Source organism: Ochotona curzoniae, unplaced genomic scaffold, assembly GCF_017591425.1.
Source record: "Ochotona curzoniae isolate NIBS_2020 unplaced genomic scaffold, NIBS_Ocur_1.0 contig_1014, whole genome shotgun sequence".
In the NCBI taxonomy this organism is placed as follows: Eukaryota; Metazoa; Chordata; class Mammalia; order Lagomorpha; family Ochotonidae; genus Ochotona; species Ochotona curzoniae.
In genome coordinates, this window is record NW_024464920.1 from 32,354,964 (window position 1) to 32,372,156 (window position 17,193).

General features: G+C 41.8%; 1 protein-coding gene across 1 annotated transcript in view; it reads left to right on the forward strand.

Annotated features, from left to right (window-relative positions):
- CUNH12orf56 (chromosome unknown C12orf56 homolog) overlaps window positions 1-17,193 on the forward strand; it is a 72,054-nt gene that overhangs the window by 24,985 nt on the left and 29,876 nt on the right. Inside the window, exons 4-5 of the mRNA XM_040982494.1 lie at window positions 9,555-9,963; window positions 10,711-10,784. Coding sequence (XP_040838428.1) covers window positions 9,555-9,963; window positions 10,711-10,784 — 483 coding nt within the window. The remainder of the gene's footprint in view (window positions 1-9,554; window positions 9,964-10,710; window positions 10,785-17,193) is intronic.

Sequence of the window (17,193 nt, forward strand, 5' to 3'; positions counted from 1 at the left end):
TGAGGCCAGAGGTGATGCTTCAAGTTCATGGATTCAGCCACTCAATGAGAGACCTGGATTAAGTCTCCAGTGCGTATTTGGCTTCCCAGCCCCAGTTGTTGCAGGTATTTAAGTAGTGTAGTAGACCAGTCCATGGGAACTGTCTGTCACTGTTTGTTTGCATTTTTCTGTCTTATCCTCTGTCTCTCAAACAATAAAAGAAAATTAATGTGAATTTTTGGGCCCTGAAAAACAGATTGTGGCTAGTGGGAAATATCCAAATTAGAAAAGTGCTGCGAAGGAGAAGTGAACTCTGATAGGATTCAGAAACCCGTGGGATACGACACTGCACTGCTTAGGCTGTTAGGAAGGAACCTTCTCACTCTGCCCCTTCTCTCCTTCTCATCTTCTGTCCCATTTTTTACAGTAGTACCAATGGGCTATTCCAACCCTAAAGAAGGCTTATTTATTTTTCTTGGAAAGCCAGATTTACAAACAGAAGAGACAGAAACTTTTTCCATCTGCTGGTTCACTTCCCAAATGGCTACAATGACTGGAGCTGAGCTGACCTGATCAGAAGCCAGGAGCCAGGAGCTTCTTCGAGGTCTCCCACACAGGTGGTGGCAGGGTCCCAAGGCTTTAGGCCATTCTCTGCTGCTTTCCCAGGCCATAAGCGGGGAGCTGAATGGCAAGTGGAGCAGCCAGGACATGAGCCGGCACCTACATGGTATCCCAGCAGTTGCAAGGCGAGGATTTAGCCACTAGGCCATCATGCCTGGCCCTATTCCAGCCCTAAATTTCAGTATTATAACCTTTTTTCATATGAAACCCAAAACTTGTTTAGGAACACATTCCAGTTTGCTTTATAGAATTTTTTTAAACCTGACAGCCAGCTATTTTGTGTATTTTGTCCAGTTTTTGGTTGTATCAAATGAGAACATATTACTGGTTCTTTGTACTAAATCTTGGTTGGAAGCAGAAGAAAACTGGCAAAATTTGATGCTTACCTTAAAATGAGGTTGGTCAGTTGAACACAAAGCCTGTTGATACCCATGCACTTAGAGAATCAGATTGGCTGCAGAGGCTTTCATTTACTGTCCAGGAAGCCAGAATCTGAGACACCCACTGCTGTTTCCTCATGTGATGTTGCTGCTGTGAAATGAATTACAGTCTTAATCTGTGCAAACTGAGTGGGCCATGTGAGTTGTCAGCTCAGGTTGGGAAGAGGAATGGAAGTAATGATGACCCAGGGAAAGAGCAGAAATTCACAGAATTTTCATGGCACGCCATGGATCAGTCTCCTAAACACCCAGGGGAAGTTACAGACTCCTGGGCCCAGCTCCAGGCTACCGAGTTCCAACCTTAGGATGAGCTCAGCGGTTGGTTTTGGCTCATTCCCTAGATGACTGCTAGCAAGCTACCATGATTGGGAATTACTGGCCTAGATCATCTTCACTGACTTTGGTCTTCTCCTGGATTTTTGAGACCCCTGAGATCTACACTCATAATCTATTCCTAGTATCACCACCAGTAGCCCAGCACAAGCCATTGTCATCTGTCACATGGATGACAACAGCAGCCCCAATCACCCCATCTGACTCCATTTCCAGTACCTTTCCACTTCCTATCTCTCTCCACCTATCTAGTTTGCATCCTAAAGCCAAAGTAATATTTTCAAAATGTCCTGTTCTTACTTAAAGCCTTTCGGGAGTGCTTGCACTCACTTGCACATCTCTGTTGCTGTCCCTCTCTCTGTACCTCTTCAAAAGAAAAATGACAAAACACCTTTTCAGTAGTGCTCCTCTTTAGAGCAAATAACAGCTTTTTAACTGTGTGTGGTCATCCCTGCAAGACCTGACCTTTGCTCGCACTTGCAGTTTTGTCTCATACCATTTCACTTCTAGCTCATCACACTGGCTGGAGCACTGCCAGCCCTTAACAGCTCAGACCTTTGCACTTACTCTCTCATCTTATTGTTATCTTTCACATGACTCAATCCCTGTCACCCTTCAGGTCTTACCTATGATGTCCCCATTGAGTTTTACCTAATCATGCAGTCTGTAGTGTGCCACCTCCAACAAAAACAGTAAGTTTTTTTTTTTTCTAGTGCTTTATTGTTTCATAGCGTTTTTGTAAGCTGTGATTCCACATTTGTTGTTTATGGTCTTCCCACTAAACTGTAAGTTCACTACGCCAGGGACCTAGATTATCGTTGTGTAGCAATATATTTCTAGTGTTGACCCAGCACCACAGGCATTGTAGGCATTTAGTTTTTGTTGAATGAGTACAGGAGTGTGATTGTTCTGCATCCATGTTTTGAAGAGGCCAATGTACTTCCATTGTTGCAATTTATGAGCTTCCCAGAGGTGGGCTCCCTGCTTTGGGGAAAGCAGTGAAGAAGACGCAGCTACAGTGATGGCTGTGTACTTGTTCCCATGCTAACCAGTCTTCATTGCACATTTGGCTTATAATTCACAGAATTTGATAGCAGGCTCTGTTGGTCTCATTGTTTTCCTCTTAATTTTAGGAAAATAAAAGAGTTTTCCAATGATTGCTTTCTATAATTATTTTAGGTTATTGTTGGAGGTTGGAACTCTGTAAAAATAGGACGAAATACAGCCTAAGTAAACTAGGGATTTATTGAAATTATGAGTTAACTCATAGCTGGATTGATTTGGAGAGACATGTAGCTCTAATTACCTTCTCTATCCAGCATATTCTAGCTCCTGGGGCTCTGGGTTCACTTCAGACTGCACCGTGGTTAGCAAGAACAAACCACAAGAATGTGGGTATGGCCAAAGCAAGGTCAGGATGTGGCACTGCTGGAACAAGGGGCCTGAGTTTCAGGGAGCTCTGTCTCTGATGTTGGTATGTCAGTTTCATTTTTTCTCTAATTGAGTCCCAAAGCCCCTATGGGTTGTCAATATCTCCTCCCTGTCTCAAATTCACATTTTACATTTTTAACCACTAGATGAAGCCTAATGGAAGCACTTTAAAAGGATCTTTTATTTATTTTTATTGGAAAGGCAGACTAACAGAGAGAAGGAGAGACAGAGAGAAAGATCTTCTATCTGTTGGTTCACTACCCAAATGCTACTATTTCTGGAGCAGAGCCAATCTGAAACCAAGAGCCAAGAACTTCTTCTAAGTCTCCCAAGCAGGTGCAGGGTCCCAAGGCCTTGGCCTAATCATCCATTGTTTTTCCAGGCCACAAGCAGGGAGCTGAATGAGCAGTAAAGCAGCCGGGAGATGAACTGGTGCCCATATGGGATGTTGGTGCTTGCAACGTGTAGGATTAACCAGTTGAGCCATTGTACTAGCCCCCAAATACTTTTTTATACCAAATTTTTAAGATCTTGGAGAAGTTCTGTGACTTCTCAGCTTGATTAAATAGTTCGCTGATGATGAAGAACATCCACTATTTACAAGACATCAGGAACTTTAAAAACTGGGCAGCTTCTTTGTGACACACACAGAACAGAGGAGGAGTAGCTAACAAATAAAGGGTTGCAGAGGAAACTGTCACTATCGCATAGTTTTCAAGCACCATCATCTCTGTAATTAAACATTTGAATCTGGAAGTCCAAACAAAAGTCAGGCTGAGACAGAAAACACTAATTAGAAGATGAAAGGATGCTCTCAGGTCCAGAGCTTTGAAACACCTCTGAGGTGTCAAGTTTTATGCCTAATTATGTGAAGCCGCAGTCATAAGGAGGATGCTGTTATCTTGAGACATCAGACCTATTCAAGTATGCTTACTTTTCAGAGTAGTAAACAACAAGCCTTGAAACACCTGAGGGATAGGAAACAGACTGGTGGCTGCTGATAATGAGACCAGTATTTATGTCCCACTCTCTCTTTAGGATAGCTCTTCATTAGTGCACAGTTCTGTGTATTCATTGGCAGTTACAAGAGAATGCACAAGTGCATGTTTCTCCAAAATAATATTTTGGGAAGAAATGTCTTGTGACTTAAGAATTTCCTAAAGCCACTCTTAAAAAGTATAAAAAAAATATAGGGAAAGATTGAGACTAGTGATACTTGCATTATATAAAATTAAGTTGACTTTAACTAATATAAGGGGAAAATAAGTATAGTGCTTAACCTTAGCTGGATATGCAAAGTCTGTACCTTCAAGGGTAAATCTTTTAAAAGGCCTTACTGCTTTTCAATTTTAAAACACTTATTTTGCTTTTCAGTTTTTAAAATTTATTTGAAAGGTAGAGAAAGCTGTTTCATCTGTTGGTTTACTCCCTAAATGCCTGCAAATAGCCAGGGCCAGGTCAGGCCAAAAGCAGGAGCTGGGAATTCAATCTGAGTCTCCCACCTGGGCGACAGGATTCTAGGTACTTGAGCCATTGCCTGCTGCTGCCCGAGGTACACTTTGACGAGAAGCTGGAGTTGGAAGCCAGGTGCTCTGATGCAGGATGTGACATCCCAAGTGGTGTCCTCACCAAACACCTACCCCCAGAGTGGGTTTTGATATGAATCTGTAGCCCTTTTTGGTAATTAATTAAAGAAATCTGAAAACAGAAAAGTTGTGCCTGTGTGAATACTCTATTTATTTTTTGAAAGGCAGCATCACAGAGACACAGAAGAGACATAGAGAGATTTCTCTCTGCTGTTTTACTTCCCAAATGGCTGCAGTGGCCAAGCCCAGGCTTCCTAAAGCCAGGAGCCTGGAGTTCCATCCAGGTCTCCCACATGTGTGGCGGGGTCTAGGCACTTGGACAATCTTCCACTGCCTTCCCAGGTGTATTAACAGAGAGCTGGAGTCTCAAAGCTGCACTTATGATATGCTTACATACATGAGCAGGTGGCTTAACTCACTGAGCCACAACCCTAGCCCCTCCACAAAAGCAGACTTTCTAAACACTGTACATGACAAATACAGGGATGAACTTGTGCAAAGTTTATTTTTTAAAGATGTATTTATTTACTAAATTGAATGGCAGAGAGAGATGGAAAGAGAGAGTGATCATTCATCTACTGGCTCACTTCTGAAATGCCTGGGTCAGCCTGAAGCCAGGAATCCAAAACTGCATATGGTTCCCCCATGTCGTTGGCCAGAACTCAGGAATTTGGACCATCATCCACTGTTTCTCAGGCACAGTAGGAAGAAACTGGATTGGAAGTGAAGGAGTTAAGACTGAGAACTTCACTGTGATATGGGATGTGGGGGTAACAAGTGGCAGCTTAACCCACATTGTCACAATGATCTACTTGATTTGTTTAATAAAATTTGAGCTGGTTGACTTGGTATTCTTATAAACTTAGAATGTCTGTGCTTGGTTATACATCGTTAGCAAAACAAAAAATACAAGAAAGTAAAGCTTACATTTTACTTTAACAAGGATTTCATTGTTGAAAGTCAGAAAAAAGAGCTGATACTTCTCTTTGTGTAGTAAGTACACATGGAGGCTTTGGAGCCACATTAGCTGACTTCAAATCCTGTCTACTTCGTGGTAGCTATTTCACTTTTCAAGGCCTCACTCCTTCATAGGTGGGATGTGGCTCGTAATAGTGACCTACTCGTGCAGATATAAAATGCTTATACTCTATGTGGCATTTGGTGAGTTCTTACTGAATCTTAGTTCTTCTGTTACTGCTAATGATTGATTGATAAGACAATTCATAGAGTCAGCACCCTCAGATTCAAGGCCTGGGGCAGAATAATTGACCTCTTCACTACCATCACCTATCATACTATATTCAGTATTGTAGCATAGTGAGTAAAACCACTGCCGGGAACACTGGAATCTCATAAGGGTGTTAGTTCATGTCTGGCTTCTCCACTTCTGAGGAAAAGCAGTTTGAAAGATAACCAAAGTGTTTGGGTCTTGCCACCCATAAGAAAGATATACATGAAGCTCCTGGCTTTCATTTGGCCCAGCACTGGCCTCTGTAGTCATTTTGGGAGTGAATCAGCAGATGGAAGGTTTATGTTTTTGACAGAAGGAGGGAGAAACATGCTCCATCCTCCAAATGCTTGTAGCAGCTGGGGATTGCCAAACCAAAGCCGGGAGCCAGAACTCTATATGAGTCTCTTCCAGGGGAGAATATTTGAGCCATTGTCTGCTGCCTCCCAGCCACGTCAGCAGGAAGCTGGTTCAGAAGCAGAGGCAGGAACAAGGTGCCCCAGAGACAGAATCTACTAGTGCCCTTGATCTTGAGTTTCTCATCCTCTGAAAGAATGAAATAATAATTTTCTATTCTAAGTTACCAAGTCTGGGGTGGAAATTTAGATGAATAGTTAGGGAACCATTTAAGAAATGCCCATCTTACATGGAACTCCCTGGGCTTATTTCCTGGCCCCAACTCCCAATTTCTGCTTTGTGTTAGTGCAGAGCCTGGAGGGTATTGGTGGCAGCTTGAGTAGTTGGGCTTCAGCCAATTACATGAAAGATCTGAATGGGGTTTCTGGCTCCTGGCTTTTCCTGGCCCAGCCCCAGCTGCTTCCTGCATTTTGAGAGAGAATTAGTGGATGGAAACTCTCTCTATTCTTTCCTTTTTCTCAGTTCATTCTGCCTTTCAGGTGAAAAATAAAAGTTATCCAGTATGGTATTTTTAAAAAGATTTAATTATTTTATTGGAAAGATTTACAGAGAGAAGGAGAAACAGAGAGAAAGATCTTCCATCCATTGGTTCACTCCCCAAGTGGCTGCAATGGTCAGAGCTGAGCCAAAGGAGCTTCTTCCAGGTCTCCCATGCAGGTGCAGGGTCCCAAGGCTTTGGGCCATCCCCGACTGCTTTCCCACGCCACAAGCAGGGTGCTGGATGGGAAGCAGAGCAGCTGGGATAGGAACTGGTGCCCATATGGGATCCTGATGCTTGAAAAGCAAGGACTGGGCGGACGCGGTGGCCGCAGTGAGTAAGGTCCTCGCCTTGCATGCCCTGGATCCCATATGGGCACTGGTTCTATCCCAGCAGCCCCGCTTCCCTTCCAGCTCCCTGCCTGTGGCCCGGGAAAGCAGTCGAGGACGGCCCAAAGCTTTGGGACCCTGCACCCACGTGGGAGACCCGGAAGAGGCTCCTGGCTTCGGATCGGCATAGTATCGAGCCGTTGTGCTCACTTGGGGAGTGAATCATCGGATGGAAGATCTTCCTCTCTGTCTCTCCTCTCTGTATATCTGCCTTTCCAGTAAAAAAATAATAAAAATAAATCTTAAAAAAAAAAAAAGCAAGGACTTTAGCCACTAGGCTACCCTGCTGGGTCCCAGTATGGTATTTTGTTTTGGGAGTACAAATTGGATGAATCTATAAGTTTTTTGTTTCCAATTATTTCCAATACTTATAACAATCCTGGTCTAGGACAGGGATTTTCTTTTTTATTAGTACCACATCTCTGTAATAATGGGGCAATCTGTGATATGTTTGAAAATTCAGAAGATACAAAATAATAGTAGTGTAGTAATAGGACAAGATTAGGTATAATTCAAATCACCACATTAATGCCAAGTATTCTCCAAGGAGTTAATGTTTGCTTACTTGAAAGCATGTTCATGATATTTGTTATAACCCGTGTTTAGGAGATTAATGCCCTGTACACAGTGTTGAGTATTTACAGTGTCTCCACTATCACCTAAGAGAAATTGTTTTGTAGCAACATCATAACTGCCGTGTATATGAAGTTTAAAATGGTTTCTATGTGCAACAGTTAAGACCCTCCTCTGGACATCCACATCCTGTATTAGAGTACCTGGGTTCAGTTCCCAGGGCTACTCCAGATTCCAGCTTCCTGCCAGTGTGAGCCCTGGGAAGCTGCGGGAGTTAAGTCAGGTGATTGAGTCCTGCCACTGCCTTGGGAGACCTGGATTGAGTTCCTGCATCCTGGCCTTATTTTGGTCTGCTTCTGGTATTTGAGTTCATTTGCAAAGGTCAATCAGCAGATAGGAGATCTCCATCTGTTTTTCAAAGCAAATTGCTTAAAAGGGATGCTGTGTGAATTTTACATCAGTAATACTCCATTTAAGCCAGAGATTTTTTTTTAAAGATTTATTTTTATTATTTTTTCATTGGAAAGGCGGATATACAGAGAGGAGAGACAGAGAGGAAGATCTTCCGTCCGATGATTCACTCCCCAAGTGAGCGCAACGGGCCGATACTATGCCGATCCGAAGCCAGGAGCCTCTTCCGGGTCTCCCACGCGGGTGCAGGTTCCCAAAGCTTTGGGCTGTCCTCAACTGCTTTCCCAGGCCACAAGCGGGCAGGGAGCTGGAAGGGAAGCGGGGCTGCTGGGATTAGAACCGGCACCCATATGGGATCCCGGGCGTGCAAGGTGAGGACCTTAAACCACTTGCGCCACCGCGCCGGGCCCTAAGCCAGAGATTTAAAAAAATTAGTATCTTTAAAAAAAAATAAAAAAAAAATAAAAAATTAGTATCTTAGCATCCAGTCTAAGCCTCTGTCTGTGACAGTAGCATTCCATGTGGGTGCCTGATCAAGTCCTGGCTCTTCTACTTCTGAAATGTTATTTATCATTAAAAAAAAATAATGATTACATTGTAGATCAGCTTGGGAAGGATCAAGGTTTAGGGAAAATCAGGTGAATTCATTTCTTCCAATTTTGCTATTTCTGGGGGAAGGGTAGAAACAAAGGGGGAAAACCACACACGACTTTCCACACATCCCAGTACCCAGGGATGAGGAACCGCCCCTCATATCAACTGAGAGCCTCAGGATGGGAGGAGGCTGTTCTACTTTGATCCAGCTCCTTGCTAATGTACCTGGGAAAGCAGCAGGAGATGGTCCAAATACTTGGGCCTGTGCACTCATGTGGGAGACTTGGAAAAAACTCCAGACTCCAGGTTACAGCCATTTGGAGAGCGAACCGGTGGGTGGAAGATTCTCTGTCTCTCCTCCTCTCTCTGTAACTCTACCTTTCAAATAAATTTTAGAAATCTGAAAAACTAATATATTAATATTAGTTTTATATTAATATTACAGGTTTATTGACTTCACAAATAGGATTCACTTGGGACTCCCTTAAGTAGTAAACTTCTGTATGTATTTGAAATGATTACTAAACACTTAACATTTATTTGGGATAGAGGTTGCAGTGTGAAAGGGCAAGTTTATAAGTATTAGGAATGGGGCATGGCATGGTAGCCTAGTGGCTAAATTCCTCACCTTGCATGTGTTGGGATTACAGATGGGCACTGGTTCATATCCCATCTGCTCCACTCCCCTTCCAGCTCTCTGCATATGGCCTGGGAAAGCAGTAGAGGAGTATCCAAAACCTGGGGACCCTGTACCCATGTGGGAAGTCTGGAGGAGGATCAGCTCAGCTCCAGTCATTGTGGCCAGCTTCGGTCCCACTGACCCAACGAGCAGATGGAGGATCTTTCTCTCTAGCTCTCCTTCTCTCTGTAAATCTGACTTTCCAATAAAAAAACATTTAAATAAATACATCTTTTCTCTTTAGAGAGGGCAAATCACTCAGTTCTCTTGACAGACACTCCCTTTAGAAATATGTGAGAACATTTGCTTTCAGTCTGAAGCCTGCATCATGGAGCTCTCTGTTCCTTTTGGTTAAATTCTAAATGTCATGTCTGACACTGATTTCTGTCTGTCAGGTGCCGCCCAGAGAGCAGCACACAGTCCAAGGACTCAACTGTTGGTTCTCCATCCAACTTCAAGGAATCGTCCCTTCATGGTCAAGTTGCCTTTCGACCCTTGCCTTCGCCCTCCAGGAGCAGCTGTCAGTCCACACCAGCTACTGGCAAAACCATCAGTAGGACATCTTGTACCACAGACACAAAAGAAACCCAAGACCTTGTGTCTCACAAAGGTTACCTAAGTGAAATCCCTTATAAGTGCAATGGGAATGGAAATGAGTTTTATTTAGAAAATTCCTTCTTAACCTCCACTTTCCAGAGCAGCAAAAACCTCGAGAAAAGGGACTTGGAACTTCATTTGTACATCATCTCTACTACCTCGTCTATATTTCTCCACTTAAAAAGTTCATGGAACAATTACAATATAGTAAGTATCTTAACAGTCTTGATTACTGGCAAACATGCCTTTCCTGATCAGCCTCCCCACTTTGGAAATTTAGTCTTAGAATTTAACAATAATGTGAAAGACAAGATACACTGGGCAGTTAAGGGATTGATCTTATTCAGGCTGTTCCAGTAGGGAAAATGCTCCTTAAGTGGGATTGTCTCATAGAGGAGAAGGATTTGAAGTTTTGTAGAGGCAGGTGAATAAGGTGGCCATCAGTGTGTCTTAGGATAGTCTTTGTGAGCAGAGTGTCTTTTGCAGTAAGAGTGAGTGACAGGCAAATTTAAATTGTCAATATGTTTTTATGTGTCTTAGCTGCACTCCTAACAATATGCTAAATCAGTGTTAGAGGGGCCAATAATCTTATCCAGATGTAATGAGTTTAAGTTCCTTAGTTTATAAAGTGAGGAAATTGAAGTACAGCAATTTTGAAAAAGGATTATCTTATCTATTATTTGAATGGAAGACAGGAACATAGACAGAAAGATCTTTCATCCATTGGTTTACTTTCTAAATGGCCACAGTGACCATGGCAGGGCCAGGCCAAAGGCAGGTTATGATCACAGGGGATCCCACTTCTGCAGGTGGCAGCTTAATGCACAGTGTCACAACACTAGCCCCATTGTTGAGCTTCCTGAAGTACCCTCATCTGTAATATCCACTAATGGTAGGGGAATTGATGTTCGGTAAGCAAAGATTTTAACCACTTCTCTTTTTATCCTGTTTCAGAAAGCAACTCTTTTACAAGATCCCTTATATGCTAGTGAGCTCGGTCCCACAGCTGGAAGTGAAAAGCCATATAAGTAAGTGGTGCAGATATGAGAGTTGCATGGAGCATTTTTTCCTCTTCTCTTCACCTCTGCTAACTCTGCAATGTGTGTATGTGACCATCGCATTTGTGCCTGCACACCCAGGCATCCACTGGATGTTACTTCTGCAGTATCTTGAGCAGCTTGAAAGTACATTGAGAGAACTCAGCATCTTCCATCTATGACCTAACACTCCTCTTGTGCTTCCTAATGCAGAGAATGATGTCATTGTCCTCAGGTCACCTAAGCTAGCATCCTCGATGGTACCCACTTCCTTTCCTCTACCCCCTCCCATAGCCAGCCAATCGCATACTCTTTGGTACACAATGTATCTTCTTTCCCCTGCAACCTGCTCAGGCCCAATTATCTTCTTTCAGGGACCCAATGGTACTTTCTTAGCTGGTCTTGCCTTCATTCTCCTTGACAAACTGATCCTATAACCCCTTTCTGAAGCCTTGGAATGCCCCCTCCCATTGCCCTTGTGAAAGACTGTAAATTGTGACATTTTATAAAGAAGTTCATGATGTCACTTAACTTTCTCTTCCTGTTCTGTTGTGTTCCTCCTCACTGCTGCCCTGAGCAACTACTCTGAATAAGCTGCTTGCCATTCAGAAAGCTCCCTGTTCTCTTCTCCTTAGACCCTAATCTGATGCCCCTCTTCTGGAACCCTTATTCTTTTTCACCTTCTTGAACATCCTCAACTTAGTGAGTCTTAGCCTATCCATTCTTTTCTCTAGAAATCTTACCTTGACTTCTCAAAGCTAATTCAGGAGGGGGATGTTTCTGCCCTTACCTGTCTTGTAGAATATACCAATCTGTTATGATTGCTAGGATTGCTTGCTTTATTACTAGTTGTTATGCGGCAAACAATGAATAAATAAATGAGGTGAAATAAAGGCAGATATCAGATCATGTAAGATCTTTTGTGTGAGGCTAAGGTTCGATCACATTCAGCTTTATGTTGTGGTAGTTCCTTGTGATGTGACTATTTATCCATTAGATTGTGAATAAGGTAAAGGGAGGGTATTACATAAATTTAGAATATAAGGAACATATCCTAAATGGGTATTTTTAAATGTTTATGGAAAAATAGAATTTAAATGTTTTTGTCAAAATATTCCATACATAATTTTTCCCTTTTATATGTATTTCCATGAAGTCTTAAAGACCATTAAATCTTGCAATTGTTTTACTTAGAGCAGTTCTTTACACATATAAGCATTCAGTGACTTAATGGCTGCAATTTTGATATTAAGGAAGTTACATGTAAGGTTTGAGAGATTCATGGTAATGAGGTATACTGGGAGGATTATGTAAATTAGCTAAGACTACGTTAATTTCCAAAGATTCATTTTCAGTTTCCGCTAAAAGGGATCAAAGCTTTTGGAAGAATTCTAGGTCTGGGACAAGAAATATACCAAATGACTCTGAAACAGAAGCCCAGGAAAATAAGGCTGGAACTAAGAAACTGACATGAAGTTAGTCTACCATTAGCCAAAGGTAGGGCACCTTGAATGTTGGAATAAATAACACATGAGGTGTTTCAGCATGATGGACGTATAAAAATTCAGAAGTCTGTTGTGATGCATTACAGAAGAAAGGAACTCCTGTCCCACCCTTCACAGAAGAAATAAACATTGTTGAACATTAGAAGACACTAGGGCACCAGCACCTTACCCTGGAAAGAGCTAACAAATAAGAAGAATTATCCCATCTTTTCTGTGTGAATTGAAACCTATTTAGTTGCACTAGTTGTTGGGGGCGAATTCTACTTTATGAAATTCTAGGTAATGAATGCAAGAGGCTGAGCATTAGAAAATCATCATTTTGCAACATTTAATGAAAAAAAGAAAAAGAGCCTCATGCACCTGTTCTCTGTGTATGAAAGTATAAGCTAGAAAGGCAAAGTAAACTTCAAAGCAGAGGGATCATACTGTAAATGGCTAAATCCTTTGATCAGAAATATTGTCACTTAGCCAGACTGTATGTGTCTCATTATATTTGCTTCAATATGAAGCAGTAAAACCTAGGAAGTGCTTTTATTAAGACAGTTAAACATGAATCTGATCTAAAAAGCATGAGTGCTTATAAAGATAGCAAATTCTGATACTTGTTACAGTGTGGGTGAGCCTTGAAAACATGATGTTAAGTGACATGTGACTGACACAAAGGGGCAACTGCCAGTACTGCATGAATAACTAAAACATGGTTAACGAAATGCTAGAAATTGTTGACACTGGCTGATAGGTATGTGGAAATTTCTTGCAGTTTGTTTCCATTTTGGGGTGTGCTTGAAATTTTCCTAAGAAAAAAAATTGTCAAGGAGAGGGGAGGAGAAATTCCCAGAGCCTATGGAACTGTATCATAAAAAAATTAACAATTTAAAAACGTTTAAATAGGGCCCAGTGCGATGGCGCAGTGGTTAAGGTCCTCGCCTTGCACGCCCAGGATCCCATATGGGCGCTGGTTCTATCCCGGCAGCCCCTCTTCCCTTCCAGCTCCCTGCCTGTGGCCCGGGGAAGCAGTCGAGGATGGCCCAGGGCTTTGGGACCCTGCACCCGTGTGGGAGACCCGGAAGAGGCTCCTGGCTTTGGATCGGCATAGTATCGAGCCGTTGTGCTCACTTGGGGAGTGAATCATCGGATGGAAGATCTTCCTCTCTGTCTCTCCTCTCTGTATATCCGCCTTTCCAATGAAAAAATCATAAAAATATAAATCTTTAAAAAAAAAAACAAGGTGAGATCTGCATATGAGAAAACAACCCACATCCCTGTATTTTATAGCAGCACAATCCATAATTAGCAAAGACATGAAAACAACTCATATGCCCATCCAAAGAGGAATGATAATGTAACTGTGGTACCTCTACTTGATAGTCCAAGGAATATTATTTAGTCATTAAAAAGAATGAAGTTCTACTGTTTGCAACAAAATGGTCCCAACTGGAGACTATTATGGTCAGGGAAATAAGCAAGTTCCAAAAGGATAAATGTTATATGTTGTCTCTGATATAAGGCAACCTTAATGCAGATTGCAAAGCAGATAGATATATAGGTAAACATGTATATACATATGTTCTCATAGATGAACTGCAAAATGGAGACTGGCATACTGGGAAGAGAAGATAAATTGCAGTATGCGTTCCTACTTCCAAATAAATGGAGGAGTCCCAACGAAACTGTTAAATATAACTTGACAGTATGATACTGAATTTTCTACTTTTGTCTATACCTACAATCCCATGATGCACTTAAACTTTTAACTGTTACTAAAGGACTATATTTTTTTTATAATAATATGAGGGAAAATAATGGGAGGGGAAAATGGAGAAAGATAAAAAGGAGGGAAGGGAGGGAATCCCTATGCCTCCCAAACTGTATCACAATCGTAAGAAATAAAAAATAAAAATAAAGACATAAAACATAACAATTACAGGTATTATTATTATCACCATTTTATGATACAGTTCCAAAGGCCCTGGGATTTCCCTTGTTCCTTTCCCAATCCCTACCCCCACTGAGTTCTCCCATATCATTACAGCAGCATAGTTCCTCATAAACAGCCAAAAGTCCATCATTGCGGGCATGGACAATGAAAAAGAATCCAGCATCCCATTGTCAAGATACTAAAAGCAAAAACATCAAAATCCATGAGTTATAGCTTCCAGTGATCTTTGTTGGTGAGATGTATTTCCTGTAGGCAACAAATAGGTGGGTTTGTTTTTTGTTAATCCAGTCTACTAATCTATGTTTGATTGATGAGTTTAATCCATTTACATTCAGGGTTAATATAAATAGGTGGTAATTTGGTCCTGTCATTTAGCAATGGGTTGCTCATTGATTTAATCTTCTGTTGTTATTTTACTGGGATGTCCTTCATATTTGCCTTTGGTGTTGGTGGATTCTACTCCTCTTCTCTGTCAAGAGAACATCTTGAAGTATCATTTGTAGGGCAGGTTTGGAAGAGGCATATTCTTTTTAACTTTTCTTTACTATGGAAGAATTTTATTTCATTATCAAAGACAAAAGAAATTTTGCTGGATATGTTATCCTAGGCTGACAATTTTTTTTTTAGAATCTGGAATATGTCACTCCATTCTCTTCTTGTCTGTAGAGTTTCCTGTGAGAGATCTCCTGTGAGTTTAATTGGCATTCCTTTATATGTCAATTGATGTTTTTTCATGTATACATTTAAAGATCATTTCTTTATGTTTGATTGAAGAGAGCTTGATGATCATGTGTTGTGGTGAAAATTGCTTTTGGTCAAGCCTGTTGGGAGTTCTGTGCCCCTCCTGGATGTTGTTTCCCAATTCTTTCTCCAGATGAGGGAAGTTTTCCTTTATTATTTCATTAAACACATTTTCAAACTCAGCATTTCTTTCTGTACCTTCTAGAACTCCCATAACTCTTATATTTGGCCTTTTAATAGTGTCTTTCAATTTATGAATACCTGTTTTAGCTTGACCCAGCTCTGTTTCCAACTTTTTGATTGTTTCCCCATTGTGGCAAGAAAGGTCTTCCAATTCTGAGATTCTTTCTTCCTCCTTCATTCCATTTTGGGGAATCTCCACTCTACTTTTAATTTGCTCTATTGCATCCTTCATTTCCAGTAGTTCTGCTTGATTTTATTTCAGTGTTGCTATTTCATGTTTGACATATTCCTTTAATTCCTGCATGTAGTTTTGAATTCTGTATCCCCCAATTTCTCAATGTCTTCGTCAGTTAACTCTGAGGTTGGCAGAAGTTTTTGCTCCTTTGCAGGGGAGTCTTCAATAATATTGATTGTGCCTTTGTCTCTTGCTCTTGGTCGTTGTAATTCTGGTTAGCATATTCTTCTCCTTGGGGCAGGTTTCTAAGCTGTGTCACCTACAGGTCTGCAATTCAACTTTACCTATTGTGGTTGTTACATCATTCTTTGTAGTAACTTGTGCCACTCCCTCCAGTGAGATCCAGGTCTGGGTTCTTATGTTAGATTACCACCATGATCTTCGTAGCCCCAGCTCCTGGCTTACCATCTCCATCTCCTAAGACTCCATGCTGAGGCTGCACGGTTGTCTGTACAACCTTTCTCCCACTTCCAGTTGGAGCAGGTCCCAGGATTAGGGAGACACTAGGTATCCTAAATAGCTAGGTTTTTGGTGGTGCTGATCTTGCCAGAACCTGCTGACCATTAGGCTTGAGGGCCACACAGACTTATTTTGACCTGTATGATGTCAAAGTCGGTATTATTTTCAATATGGAACCAGTGCAATGTACTAAGCTCAGTGAGTCTGCTCTCAGCTCAGCACATGTGCAGCTCACTGTTCCTGCAGTCTCAAAGCCTTTGCTTTGAGTGGCACCTGATGTGCCACTGCTGGAAGTTTTGATCTGCTGGCCCATTAGGTCTGGGTGCTACCTGGACCTATTTTGGGTGGAACCTGCAGGATGCCACATTGTTGCAATTCACTGAGCCAGAAATAAGTTCACTCCCAGCTTAGTGCATGTGCAGTCCTGTCCCATAGCCTTTGCCTCCCTATGCAAGATGGTGCCTAATTCGGCTCTACTGGGAGTTTGGGCTATGAAATCCACCCTGTTCCCACACCTCCTGTTTGGGATCTGCTGCTCTGTCTCTGCTCCTAGTCAAATCAAATAAACCAGTATGATGGGCATTTTTTTCTTTGGGTTCACCTCCCGAGTTCCAAGTAAACTCCCCTTCCCACCTTGTTGCTGGTAGAGTTCCAGCTACTGGTACAGTTCAGATCACCACTGGCTGAATGCTGCTGGAATGTCTGATCACTGCAACACCACCCCATTGTTTCCACTGCTTTCCTGTGTCCATCATTCTCCAGGTGCCCCTCGGCCATTGGTCTGTCCTTTCCTATTTCCTGGAATATGTCCTCTCTGCTTCACCCTGGCTAATGTTTCTCCATCTGTTTAAACATGTCCTCATCCTACTCTGTTATCTTGATTCTCTAGATCTTGTTTTTAACAAATTCTTTTAAAGATTTATTTGTTTTTATTTGAATGACACAAATTAAAGAAAAAAAAAAGAGAGACATAGAGAAAGGGAGAGAGAGAGAGAGAAAGAGAGAAAGGCAATCTTCCATCTGTTGTTTCACTTCCCAGATTACCTCAGTGGCCAGGACTGGACCAAGCTGAACCCAGGAACCTGGGGCTTCTTCTGAGTATGTGTGTGTATAGGGGCTTTCGCAGGTGCATTAGTAGGGAGCTGAATCCGAAGTGGAGTAGCCAGGACTCAAACTGGTGTTCATATGTGATTCTAGCACCACAGAAGGAGGCTTTATGTTACTGGTCATTAAAAAGACATGTTTAAAATGATTGAGCGATTTGAAAATAGGCTGGCTATTCGATAATACCAAAGAATTTTTTATAATTTTGTTGGCTGTGACAATAATGTTCATTTT